The sequence below is a fragment of the Myxine glutinosa genome, chromosome 6, assembly GCF_964187855.1.
Source record: "Myxine glutinosa chromosome 6, kmMyxGlut1.1, whole genome shotgun sequence".
Classification (NCBI taxonomy): Eukaryota; Metazoa; Chordata; class Myxini; order Myxiniformes; family Myxinidae; genus Myxine; species Myxine glutinosa.
In genome coordinates, this window is record NC_136266.1 from 92,065,104 (window position 1) to 92,079,705 (window position 14,602).

General features: G+C 52.8%; 1 protein-coding gene across 4 annotated transcripts in view; it reads right to left on the reverse strand.

Moving 5' to 3' along the window:
- The window catches only part of FBXO42 (F-box protein 42), a 73,891-nt gene continuing 59,289 nt past the window's right edge, over positions 1-14,602 (reverse strand). For all 4 annotated transcript variants that reach the window (XM_068120588.2, XM_068120587.2, XM_078780122.1 and 1 more), the window contains exon 11: positions 1-2,063. In XM_068120588.2, the coding sequence (XP_067976689.2) occupies positions 940-2,063 (1,124 nt within the window). In that variant the 3' untranslated portion in view covers positions 1-939. The remainder of the gene's footprint in view (positions 2,064-14,602) is intronic.

Here is a 14,602-nt window from a genome sequence, read left to right on the forward strand (position 1 = left end):
ATAATTCCATTGTATTTTATTTTATACCAGGTTTAATATTCAAATGCAACTCAATCCATCCTTCCTCAAAACTACAGATTAGAACTAAACGAGTAGGAATACTAACCGGAACATAGCCACACGAGTACTTGGGTCGATGCATTCCTAGTGGACCAAGCCAAATGATTCACATCTCTGATGAATTGCTGCGATTATATAACCCTGTATGAAGACCACGTGCTTTCCCTTGGGCGTCAGCTTCCTCAAACTAAATTTGCAGGCAATTACAACACTAACCCTCTACATTCAAGTTTTATGCCAGTGCAGAGCACCATATACGATTTGTTTACACAAAAGGCAAAAAGCTAGCACCTTGGGCTCGTCTGTACTTGCCAAGAAAGAGTCTACACGAGAGTCCATGCAGTCATCACTGAAGTCGAATCACGGTTCATCTCCGAAGACTATGAATGACGCAGTGATGTGACGGTGGCTCGTCGTTACCAAAGTGGGGTTTCTTTCAGATTTGTACAATTTTACGATTGCAGTGATGCCTTGTGCGGTGCATGATATGTGCACTTTCACTGGAAATGCATATCTTTGTGGCAAACGCTTTCTTTAGCAGCAGCATCTCAGACCATTGCACGGCAAACGAGCCCCTGCGCTGCTCAGGGGTTCTTCAGTCGAATGATCTATCCAGCTCTTTCCAGGTGACTGAATGTAAAACGATATCAGCTCATGCAACTAAGCAACAAAATGCCTATAATGGTCACAAAAACAGCCAAACAAAAATTCTGTCAAAATTTATTTTTTAATTTCCAAATTGCTTAAATTTCCACCTGAAACACCACCACACTAATCTTTTTTAAAGATGCCAAACAGGGATCACATCAAGGACAAAGCTTTATATGGCAATTACATCTGTCGTGAGGAGTCGGGTTATTATTGATTCCAAATGTTTCATCACCTCTTTGCCTGCACGAAGTACAGGGCATTAGACCTGGGGTAATACTTTATGTTCTGCTTGCGATCTACCAAGCCTCCAAATATGACGAGTTCTCCTCGTCCATGAACAACGCTGTGCAGACTCGTCTCGGGTGGACCTGTGAGGCTACTTCCGCCAAGGGTCTTCCAAGCAACGAGCCCGGAGTGTGCGTGCCCAACATCCAGCACGTACATGCGCATGGGTTTGCAGCAGGAGCCCTGGTACAGGGGCTTTCCCAGGGTGAGCGAATGAGGATGCCTTGGAGCCAAACGCGGTGGCAAAGGCCCAAGGGAACACGTCAAATTTCTACCAGCAGTGCTCAAAGGCCCGACATGCTCACGTCTACTCGCATTCCCCAAACCCTGTGCCTGACCCACTTGTGCTGAAGGTGGTGCCCAACAGAGCGTGTTCTCCAAATCATCATGATCCTGTGCTACAACACCACTCCCCAACTTGATTTGTGGTTCGGATTGTGAATTAATAGCACATGCTTCCAGGTTTATCGAACTTGGACTGCCTCCACTGTCTCGGTCCAAACCTTCTGTTTTTTCCAAGCTCTCTGCGTGCTCAAGTCCTGTCAAGCTATAGCGATCAAAAACTTCAGCCGCATTTGGACTGCCTTGTTGGATCGCCGACCACGTGCTGTCCGTACCTGGGCCCGGAAGCCTGTCGGAGGCTTTTGGTTGTTGTGATGGAGCATGTGACATGTCTTCGTCTTTCGTACCTCCTGCTTGGAAAGGTATGCTGCCATCATGACAGGCTCTGAGACCATTTGTCCTTAAAGTCAAAGCCTGTTGTCTGCTCCTGCCAGATGCAGCACCAATGTCATCATTACCTACAGACGAGGCAGTAACTGACATGTCTGACTCGCCATGCAAAAGGTTCGTGTTACACTCTCTGTGCCATTCCTGCAATGTCACTTCCGCCAAAAGCTTCAAGTCAGGCTGTTGGTGTGAGGCACCTCTGTCACCAGCCAGCCCGCTGGCAGACTGAGACGTGTTGGATGGACAGGCCATGTCCCAAGGCTGCTCGGCAACATCTGGCAGCTGTTTCAGTGGGATGAATGAATGTCCATGTGAAGTGAAAGTCGAGGAACTTGAAGCTGTTGTAAAAGAAGAGAAGACACGTGAGTTGGATCACATGAAAGATATTACACAAATGTGTTCTCTCATGAATACATCTCGAACAAATACCAAACTGTAGAGTATATTCTTATAAATGCAGTACACTTGTTAGAGATGAATAGTACCGTATTTTTCTTAACAGAGCTGCACAAGCAACAGTTTTAAATAAAGCTTATAGCCACAGTAATGTCAACAACATAAACATTATCCTACATAACAGAGCTACCCTCGTTCATTTTGGACTACAAGTTACACAAGGAAAGCTTTCTTTGTATGACCAAACATAATCATACTTGAACATTCGTGGTCCCAGCATTCACGGGTTTCATAAATTTGTGGTTCATAACATCTGACCCGCTTCTATATTCGCGCCTCGCGTATTCACTGCCAAAATATATATGTGTGTGTGTAATATATATATATATATATATATATATATATATATATATATATATATATATATATATATATACACACACACACACACACACACACACACACACACACACACACACACACACACACACACACACACACACACACACACACACACACACACACACACACACACACACACACACACACACACACACACACACACACACACACACACACACACACACACACACACACACACACACACACACACACACACACACTTGGCATTTAATATGGAATTTTTTTTTTTTTCCTTGACTTGGGTTTACTTTCTGAACTCAGTATATCAATCTGGTGAGTTTCTTTTACGCTTCGGTGATGTCTTTGTTGAAAGAACCATGTCACTGATTGTCTTTCGCAACAAGAAGTCAATAACAGGATTATATCGCAGGTGGCGTGACAATCCAGGACAGGTACATTTGACGATTGGCTTCACAATCGGGTATATAAGGGTTGTTGCGTTCTGTATTAGTGGAAAACAACTGCTGCACGTCTACAAAAGTTATTGCCGCTTCCTCTGGAGATGGTCCGTCAACTTGACAATGCTGTTTGTCATGGAGTGGTGGCTTTACGAAATTCTGGCATGAAACAGCGTGCTATTGCTCGGCAGTATGGCATCACTCAAGGTCAGGTGTCAAAGATCCTGAAACGAAATGCTCAGAGCCTGTCCCTACTCCAATACCGAGGCCAGGATGTCCACGCAGAACCACAAGGAGAGATGATCGCCAGCTGCACCGGTTAGTCTGCAATGGCCATACCAAGTCAGCTAATCGGCTTAGGGCTGAGTGGCAGCAACTGACAAATGTGCCTGTATCCAGAAGGCTAGTCAACCAACGACTGGTTCAAGCAGGCTATCGTGCCAGGCATCCCCTGAGAAAGCCACGTCTGGCCAGACAACACCGCCAGCGCCGATTGCAGTGGGCCAGAGAGCACCGTCAATGGCAGCCAAGAAACTGGAATCACATGACCTTCAGTCACTAGTCTAGATTTCTGGTCTATCGTCAAGATGACCGCATCCGAGTGCGCAGACAAGTGCATGAAGCCCACAACGAAGATTGTATAGTGCCAAGAGTCCAAGCTGGAGGTGGTGGGGTGACCGTTTGGGCTGCTTTTCATGCAGGGGGCAAAACTGACCTGGTTGTTCTGAATGGAAACCTGAACCAGTTCAAGTACAGGGTCATTCTGGAAGAAACATTGCTTCCATTTGCTCGTGCAGCCTTTCGAGGAAACTTTGTCTTCCAAGATGACAATGCACGGCCTCATCGTGCTCGCATGATCCAACACTTTCTTGCTGACCGTGGTGTAGAGCATATGGAGTGGCCTGCCATGTCCCCGGATATGAATCCGATAGAGAACTTGTGGGCAGAATTAACGCGTCAAATCAACAACTTGGACCAGCAGCCTACATCTGTGCGTGAATTGCGGCAGACTATTGTCACTGCATGGCAAGCGATTCCTGTCCAAACCTTGGCAAATCTCGTGAACAGCATGCCTCGACATGTACGTGCTCTCCTGAATGCTCGTGGGGGTTACACGAAGTACTGAACTGTAATTTTACTGTCCGTAATCCCAGTCATAATTTAGCTTTTGTTTTTGTTGAAAAAAAAATTGGCTAATGTGCAAAATCTCGCGAGATCTTGGAGACGGCGGCAGGGATTTTCGAAGCTCCACACGGTCTCCACGTTTTCAAAGTTAAGTCTGTTCACAATTGTATTTTGTCGAAACTGTATTTATCTTTCGGTGTGTGAAGTTATAGTGTGCACCTTGGAAGTTTCTCGGTGTTTATCTTTCATAAATTAATCGTCTGTTTGCCATATCTCGAGCAAGGCTTTTGCCGCATCGCGAGCGATTTGAAATCGAAGTTAAGTAATTGTTCCCATTTGTATTTTCGTTATAACTGTATTTATTTTATGGTGTGTGTACGTATATTGTGTCCCGAGGAAGATTTTCGGTGCAAATCTTTCATACATGTATTGAAAACTCGTGTTAATTCGTGTCGTGTCTTGAGGCCTTGTACAGTGTACAACCTTGAGGCTTTGTTTTTCTCTCAGCGGACCGTCGTTTTGTGCTCCAATAACTTTCGTTCTCTGTTTTCCCAGTCTTTTCACCCCATAGCCTACTTCCTTGTGTAAATCTCAACTCAAAAAAAAACAAAAAAAAAACATTTCCTTCTCTGTTCTTATTCTCATTCGTTTATTCATTCTTATTCGTTCGTTCGTTCTTCGACCACGTGTTTCTCCCCCATTTCCCCAGATAGTTTTCACTGTTATTAACCTTCAATGTTTACACTTTCCCCTCAAGATCTGTATTCCGTCATATATTATAACACCTTTTTCTTCTTCTTCTTTAAAAGGCTGCTTTCGACTTGCTCACCAAATATATTCATCCCAAAAAAAAACTTCCATCTCCTATAGTGCCTTTTTTCTACATTCCCTAAACTCTCCTGCACTCCATCCTCCCTCCAGCATCCTTAAACGTATTTTTAACTCGAAGGTCACAAGAAACTCATTTTGCAATAAATGTTCGTTTCCCATTAATCGTACACTTTCAAAAATCCAATCTCACCCCTCCCCTCCAAATCTTCCCCATAACCCCTCCCCTCCAAATCTTCCCCATCACCCCTCCCCTCCAAATCTTCCCCATCACCCATCCCTTTCAAATATTCCCCCTTTCCCCTCCCCTCCTAATCCTCCCCATCACCCCTCCCTCCAAATCTCCCCCATATCCCATCCCTTTCAAATCCCTCCCCTTGTCCCTTCCCTCCCTTCCCTCCCCCCTCCCCTTCAAATCTCCCCACCCTCATTTCTTCTCAATTTCCCCCCTCTCACTCCCCCTCCTCAAAGCGTCCTCCCCGCTTCTTCCCCCTTCAAACTCTCACCTCCATCTCCCCCAATCTTCTGCCTCGCTCTTCCCCCTCCTCAAATAACACCTCATTGTGCCTCACCCAATCACCATCAAACCTTTTGTCCGCCCCATCCTTCCCTTTCTCCGAGCTATTCTGAAATCTCTGACACACCTTCAACAGCTCTCCCTACCTCTTCCACCTCCTCCACATCTTACCCTACCCCTCCTCCCCCCTGTTCTGTATCCGATGCTCCCCCTTCCTCTTCATTAACGGTATGGACCTCAAACATCCGGGGCCTTCGTTCAAACTTAACTGATCTCTCCATACAGGTTGCTTCTGTCAAACCAGACGTGATCTGCTTAACAGAAACTTTCCTCCTTCATGATGTCTCTGATTCCTTAGTATCTCTCCCGGGTTACTCCCTCCTCCGGTATGATAGACCTGAGCCTCGTCCTGGAGGTGGGGTTGCTATCTTTATCAAAAACTCTCTTCCTCACTCGCCCTGCACTGCACTCTCTCCACCTCACCCCCAGGAATACCTCTGGCTACGGCTTCCCCTTCGCTCCCACCTCTTGTTCATATGTGTGTTGTACCGTCCACCAAACAGTGATGACTCCATCTACATCTCGCTGTCTGATAATATGGACCAACTTCTATCTACTCATCCCAACTCTCTCTTCCTCATATGTGGTGATTTCCAGTCACCATGCCAGTTGGCTGGGTGTGGGTACCTCTCTCACCAGCCATGGCTCCTCAGCAAAGGACTTCTGCAACTCACTGGGACTGACACAATCTGTCAATTTCCCGACCCGGATCTCAGTCAACGGAGCATCTTCTCTTCTGGACTTGGTTATGTCTAACTTCCCTGAAAATGTCTGCTGCTCTTCTTCTGCTCCAATCGGATCATCTGATCATGTCCTTGTTAAAGTGGACATCTCTCTGACCATTCTCAGGGAGCCTGCTCAGCATCGACGAGTCTGGCATTTCACTCAGGCCAACTGGCACGGTCTTCAAGCAGCCATAAATCATCTGGACTGGTCTCCCATCTCTACCACCTCTGACAACTCATCCTGGGAATTCTTCCAAAGTAAATTGCTCTCTCTCATGCACAGATTTATCCCATCTCGTCTTCAGTTGTCATACCCTTCCTCCCGTCCATGGTACACGGAATCTTGTGGTGAGGCTGTTGCCCAGAAACAACTTGCCTTCGTCTCCTGGAAAGCAAATCCAACGGAAGGAAATCTCAGTTCCTTTCACAAAGCCCGAGACAAGTGTGTGTCCACCCTCAGGCGAGCCAGGAAACAATATCTCTCCGTTCTCAAGACCGAACTCTCTTATCTGTCTCCCTCTTCCAAATCCTGGTGGCGTCTGGTCAAATCTGTTTCTGGTGTTTGTTCCCCCTCCATCCCCTCCCTTACCTCAAACGGCTACACAGCTGACTCCGCACGTGAAAAAGCTGAATGTCTCAACTCTGTGTTTGCCTCTAAATCTTGTGTCCCAAACCCATCCCTCTCTGTACCCACCATACCCAGTCGTACCCAGCTGCTCTTGGACTCCGTGTCCTTTCCTCCTGACAAGGTGGAAAAGTTTCTGTCAACCCTCGACTCTGATTCTGCAACTGGACCTGACGGCATCAGCCCACGGGTCCTAAAATCCTGTTCTTCCGCTCTTTCACTCCCTCTCTCTGTTCTCTTCACCCTCTCTTTTCCTCAAGGCCAACTGCCATCTGCTTGGAAATCAGCCAACATCACCGCTTTGCACAAAAAAGGTGCAAAAACAGATCCTAGCAACTACAGACCAATCAGCCTTCTCCCAATTATCAGCAAAGTCATGGAATCCATCATTGCTTCGGATATGAAATCTTTCCTCTTCTCCAATGGCTTGATCTTTGATCATCAATTTGGTTTCAGACCTGGTCACTCTACTCTGGACATGCTGCTTCTGCTGTCTCAACAATGGATGGAGGTCCTCAATGCCAAATAGGAAATTAGAGCTGTCTCCCTCGACATATCACGTGCCTTCGATACGGTCTGGCACCCCGCTCTGCTCACCAAACTCTCCTCCTTTGGTATCCATGGAAATCTCCACGCATGGCTGGCGGACTTCCTCTCTAGTCGTCGTCAACGTGTGGCCCTGAATGGGTTTCTCTCATCTCCTCTTCCTGTTCAGGCTGGAGTTCCCCAAGGCAGTGTTCTGGGCCCTGTGCTTTTTCTGGTCTTCATCAATGATCTCTCTGACTCTCTTGAAAATCCTCTCTATCTCTTTGCTGATGACTCCACTCTCTGCCGCTCCATTCCTTATCCCTCAGATCGGCAGTCTGCAGCCTCCTCACTCTGCAGACCTGGACAAAATCACAGACTGGGCAAACAAGTGGAACATGTCTTTCAATCCTGACAAATGTCACACTCTTACGATGTCTCTCCGAAAAGACCGACTGGACAACCCTCCCATCTACTTTCTGAATAATCCTCTCCAAGAAGTTCTGTCACTCAAGCTTTTTGGTCTCACTATCTGCCATGATCTTTCCTGGGAAAACCACATTTCCAAGCTGGCCTCCAAAGCCAGTCGCCGACTGGGCATCCTCCGTCGTGCGAAGTCCTTCCTTGGCACACCTGAGCTCCTCACCACATACAAGGCTTTCATCCGCAGCTCAATGGAGTACTGCTCTCCCCTCTGGGCTGGTGCTCCTGCCTCACACCTAGCTCGTATTCACGCTGTTGAAACCAAAGCTTTCAGAATTATTGGAATCTCCCGCGATGAAGCTATCTCTGAGGGCCTTTCACTCACTCACCGCAGGCAGGTAGGTGGTCTTTCTGTCTTCTACCGACTCTTCTCCGGCCCTGCACCCCCAGCTCTCTCTGTGCTCTGTCCCCCAAATATTCCTACAGGTCGCACAAGATCTGCCAGTAACCCTCTGATGGTTAAACTGCCGAAATCTCGGCTCTCTGCTCACCTTCACTCTTTCATTCCTCTTTTCTCCCGCCTCTGGAACAAACTCCCCCACTCCCTTCAATCCCACTCGTCCCTCCAGGTCTTTAAAACAGCTGTTCACCACCATCTCTTATCTTCCCCCATCCAAAACCTTGATCTGATCCCCGCTAATTCACCCCAGATCCACCTTGTTTGAAATTCCAACTTCTTTCCTGGAAGTCCTGGCAGTGTCCATATGTTTTATACCTCTCCCAACCCCCCCCCCCTTCCCATGCCCCCCCTCCCCCAAAGCCCTCTCCCTCTCACAGATCTCTCGATGTCTCCATGTCTCTCGGTCCCTGCTCTCAAATGTTGTGTTCGTGTCCTTCCCCCTCTCTCCCCATCTTGTCTACCGCTCCCGATGTTATATGTTTTATGTGTCGGTTTGTCTTTCTGTGTGATTAATGTTCGCTCTTTCACGAGCCTCGATCTTGTATCCCAAAAAAATTTTTTTTAAATAAAAAATAAAATAAAGATACTTCTGGAAAACGTACAGAAGTTTAACATAGTACTGTCCGTGAATTGAGTTCGATATCAGTTTACATCACTTTCAAGGATCAAATTATTTGCTTTGAAATGTCAAATGTGGTTTTTGTTTCTTTTGAAGGTCACATTAACAAAATCTGGAATAATTTCAACATAATTCCAATGAACTTTTGGTTCCAAGTCATCTTGAAAAGTAAGTTCACCCCCACAAAAAACATATTCCATATTAAATGCCAAGTCTGTGTATGTATATATACACAAAGAATTAAGTTAAGCACCCCCCCCCGTTTTTTTACAACCTCGCACATTACAAGTTTGTTGTCGTCAAAACAGTGTAATATACCCATGATATTGCTATATTTTCTGGAGAAGTGATATTATGGTCACATAAAAACATAACAATCATGCCGTTTTCAATATTTTATTCTGAATAATTTAAGGTGAAATTTTTTGGGAATTTTTGGCATATTTTCACCTCAATTTAAGTATGGAGCTATAGGTCCATCACGGACAGTGTGGATGACGTTTATGTTTTCTAACGTACAGTCATTGTTCTGAGAAGACCTCTAGCGATCTTTGCGTCAATAACGTGTGTAGGACCCACGTGATCGGATCACTGACTCAACCAATCACTTTTTTTCACTTTGATCACTCAATTTCATCAATGGATAATTGCTAATGTCATACCAATCATTATTTGATCTCACATACCTTAGAATATATGCCAATGTATACATATACACAAAGAATATATATTAGGGGGTGCTTACCTTAATTCGTTGTGTAGGGGTGCTTAACTTAATTCTTTGTGTATATGTGTATGTGTGTATATATTGTAGCGGTTACCGCTGGATGCACACAATCGCCTTGCACCAGCCAGAACACGGCCAGACGCGCCTCTCCCGGGCATGCCCGGACTCACTGTTCCCAGGCACGCCCGAACCTCCCGGTCTCGTCTTTCCCGGGCATGCCCGCTCTCGCCTTTCCAGGGCTCGCCCGCTCTCGCCTTTCCAGGGCTCGCCCAGAGCGTCCGGGCATGCCCGCTATCGCCTTTTCAGGGCTCGCCCAGAGCGTCCGGGCATGCCCGCTATCGCCTTTCCAGGGCTCGTCCAGAGCGCCCGGGCACGCCCAGCCTCGACTTGCCAGGCCGCAGCCAAACACGCCCGGGCAGGTCCAGACTCGCCTTTCCAAGGCTCGCCCTTGACACCTGGGCATGCCCGGTATAGCTTTTGCCGGGCAAACTTCCCGACATAAATGTGTATATATATTGCTGCCCGATAAACGGGCTTGTCAGAATACCTGAGCTGTTTTGTTTCAATAAAGCAACTCGGACGAATTCCGTCTTTGGTCGCGTCAATTCTTTCGACTCGCGTTGGAGCGCAGTTCCTTCATTGGTGACCTACCGACATGGATACGGCAGTGACGCTTAAACTGCCTACCTTCTGGGAGGCTCACGCGGCTGTTTGGTTCGCTCAGGCGGACTCTCAGTTCGCCCTGCGAGGCATCACCGCGGACGACACCCGCTTCCACCATGTTGTGGCGGCGCTCGGTTCCGCCACCGTGGCCCGCGCCTTGAGCCTCCTCGAGCACCCGCCGGCTGCTGACAAATACGACGCGCTGAAGACACTCCTCCTCGACGCTTTCGCCCTCTCACCGGCAGCACGCGCACGGCACCTGCTCGCTCTGCCCGAGCTCGGCGACACGCGCCCGTCCGAGCGCATGGACTATATGCTCTCGTTGCTCGGTGAGCACTCTCCGGATTTTCTGTTCCGCGAGCTGTTCCTTCGCCAGCTGCCTCACCCGGTACGCCTCGCCCTGGCTGGCACGTTGATCACGGATTCCCGCGCCCTCACCAGGGAAGCCGATAAGATCTCCTCGGCGGGCCAGCACATCGGCGCGGTTACCTGGAGCCCGCCGCCGTCCGAGGCGACGCCCACGACACCCGAGCGCCCTGCGCGGTTGGAGGCCGAACTGCCGGTGCAACTGGCGGCCGCCACGCCGCACCGCCCGCTTCCGACACGACGGCCGGGGCCTCCACCTGACCGGGCGTGGTGTTATTACCACGCCAGGTTCGGACACAAGGCTCGGACGTGCCGGCCCCCGTGCACTTTCGGCAGGTCGGGAAACGGCCGGGCCGGCGTTCATTCCCAGCCATGAGCGCCGGCCACTCGGGCAACTTGCTGTTTATTCGGGACAAAGCGTCTGGGCGGCGTTTCCTGTGTGACACCGGCACCCAACTGAGCGCCATACCCGCCTCCGAGCAGGACAGGCGGGACGCCGTTTGCGGCCCCTCTTTGGTCGCTGCTAATGGCTCGGCCATACGCACTTTCGGCCCACGCGTCGTCACCCTCTGCTTCGGCAGCCAGCGTTTTCAATGGACTTTTGTGACCGCCTGCGTCCCCATGGCTTTGCTGGGCGCCGACTTCCTCTGCGCGCACGGGCTGCTGGTCGACGTCAAACGTCGTCGCCTTGTCAACGCCGAGACCTTCAGCTCCCTGGCGTGCACGATGAGCAGCTCCGCGCCGACCGAACTGGCGTGCACCCTCCCGGCAGCGAACGAGTTCGCTCGCCTGCTCGCGGAATTCCCGGCCCTCACGCGGCCGACGTTTTCGGCCGTCGCGGTGCGGCACGGGATCGAGCACCACATACCCACTACGGGCCCGCCGGTCTACGCCAGGGCCCGCCGCCTCGACCCGGCCAAGCTCGCCGTGGCGAAGGCCGAGTTCGACGCGTTGGAGCACCTCGGCATCGTGCGGCGCTCCGATAGCGCGTGGGCCTCGCCACTGCACATCGTGCCAAAGCCGGGGGGTGGATGGCGCCCGTGTGGCGACTACCGCCGTCTCAACGACGCTACCACCCCCGACAGGTACCCGATCCCGCATATTCAGGACTTTTCCGCCCGTTTGGCGGGACGGGTCATCTTTTCGAAAATTGACCTGATACAGGGCTACCACCAGGTACCTGTCCGGGCGGCCGACGTCCCGAAGACGGCCGTCATCACGCCGTTCGGCCTGTTCGAATTTTTGCGGATGCCATTTGGCCTCAAGAACGCGGCCCAAGCGTTCCAGCGCTTGATGGACGGCGTGCTGCGCGACCTGCCGTTTCTTTTCGTCTATCTGGACGATATCCTCGTCGCCAGCACGTCCCGCGCCGAGCACCTCCTCCACCTCCGAACACTGTTCGGTCGCCTCAGCGAGCACGGCTTAATTGTCAACCCGGTCAAATGCCACTTCGGCGCGACGACCGTTGACTTTTTGGGCCACCGCATCACCAAGACCGGGGCCGTGCCGCTGCCGACCAAGGTCGAGGCCATCACCACGTTCCTGCATTCCCGTTCCCCCGTTCCATCAAGGCCCTCCAAGAGTTCCTCGGCATGGTGAATTTTTATCACCGATTCGTGCCCCGCGCTGCTCAGCTCATGCGGCCCCTTTACGAGGCCCTCCGGGGCAAGCCGGCCAAGCATGACATTGTTTGGTCCGCGGCCATGGACGCGGCCTTCGCCAGCGCCAAACGGGCCCTCGCCGACGCAACGCTGCTGGCTCACCCGGTGCTCAACGCGCCCATCGCCCTCACTACGGACGCCTCCAACTACGCGGTGGGCGCCGTCCATGAGCAATGGGTGGACGGGGTTTGGCAGCCACTCGCTTTTTTCAGCCGGCAACTCCGGCCGAACGAGTTAAACTACAGCACGTTCGACCGCGAGCTGCTCGGGCTATTCCTGGCCGTTCGCCATTTCCGACACCTCCTGGAGGGCCGCCCGTTCACGGCTTTCGTCGACCACAAGCCGTTGGTCTACGCAATGGCTAAGGTCACGGAGCCGTGGTCGGCCCGCCAGCAGCGCCACCTCTCCGCCGTGTCGGAGTTCACCACGGACATCCGGCACGTCGCCGGCAAAGACAACGCCGTGGCCGACTGTCTTTCTCGGGCCAGCACGAACGCGGTCCACCTCGGCGTGGACTTCGCGCTCATGGCGGCCGACCAGACCACCGACGCCTCGGTGCAGGCACTCTGTGCGGCGGACACGGGCCTCCGCCTGGCCGACATTCCCTTCGCGGGCACCGTCCTGCTCTGCGACGTCTCCCAGGGCCAGCCTCGCCCCATCGTGCCCGTTTCCTGGCAGCGCCGCATCTTCGCCTCCATCCACGGCCTTTCTCACCCGGGCCGGAAAGCTTCTCAGAAGCTGGTGTCGGCGCGTTTCGTCTGGCACGGCCTTCGACGAAACATCCGCGACTGGGCCAACGCCTGCACGGCCTGCCAGCGGGTCAAGGTCCACCGCCACACCCAGGCCCCGCTGGCACCTTTTGCCGTGCCTGAACGGCGTTTCGACCACGTCCACGTGGACCTGGTGGGTCCCCTGCCCCCCTCGCGGGGGTTCACCCACCTGCTCACCATGGTGGACAGGACCACCAGGTGGCCGGAGGCCGTGCCCCTCGCCTCCACCACCACCGCCGACGTGGCGCAGGCGTTCATCGCCACCTGGGTCGCGCGCTTCGGCGCACCAGCGGACATCTCGTCCGACCGCGGCCCACAGTTCACGTCTGAGCTTTGGGGCGCGGTCGCCCGTTCGTTGGGGGTCACGCTGCACCGCACCACGGCCTACCACCCCCAAGCCAACGGGTTGTGCGAGCGGTTTCACCGCTCCATGAAGGCCGCACTCATGGCCGGCCTTCAGGACGACGGTTGGGCCGACCGGCTGCCGTGGGTCCTTTTGGGCCTTCGCACGGCCCCCAAGGAAGACCTCCAGGCGTCCGCCGCCGAGCTCGTCTACGGCCAGCCGCTCCGCGTCCCGGGCGAATTCGTGCCCGACGCTACCAGTCCCTGGTCCGCCGCTCGCCAGCACTCGGACCTCCAGCAGGTCGCCCGACGATTTGCCCCCGTGCCGACGTCCCGCCACGGTGGCCCCCAGTCCTACGTCCCCCCGGCGCTTCGCACAGCGGAGTACGTCTTTGTGCGTCATGACGCGCACCGGGGGCCACTCCGGCCGCCGTACGATGGGCCCTTCCGGGTCCTGCGACGGGGCGACAAGTCTTTCATCGTCGACTTCGGCGGCCGGCCGGACCGGATTTCTGTGGACCGCCTCAAACCGGCGCACATGGACGTCGACCGACCACCACGGTTGGCCCTTCCTCCGCGGCGAGGCCGCCCCCCGTCCACAGTTCCCCCCGCTCGACCACCCACCACCACGTCGGACCCCTCCCCACGACCCTCCAGGGGTCGCTTCGGCCGGGTCATCCGGACCCCCCTTAAATTGACCCTGCCGGTGCAGGTCGATTCTGGAGGGGCGTGTGTAGCGGTTACCGCTGGATGCACACAATCGCCTTGCACCGGCCAGAACACGGCCAGACGCGCCTCTCCCGGGCATGCCCGGACTCACTGTTCCCGGGCACGCCTGAACCTCCCGGGCACGTCCGGTCTCGTCTTTCCCGGGCATGCCCGCTCTCGCCTTTCCAGGGCTCGCCCAGAGCGTCCGGGCATGCCCGCTATCGCCTTTTCAGGGCTCGCCCAGAGCGTCCGGGCATGCCCGCTATCGCCTTTCCAGGGCTCGCCCAGAGCGTCCGGGCATGCCCGCTATCGCCTTTCCAGGGCTCGTCCAGAGCGCCCGGGCACACCCAGCCTCGACTTGCCAGGCCGCAGCCAAACACACCCGGGCAGGTCCAGACTCGCCTTTCCAAGGCTCGCCCTTGACACCCGGGCATGCCCGGTATAGCTTTTGCCGGGCAAACTTCCCGACATAAATGTGTATATATATTGCTGCCCGATAAACGGGCTTGTCAGAAT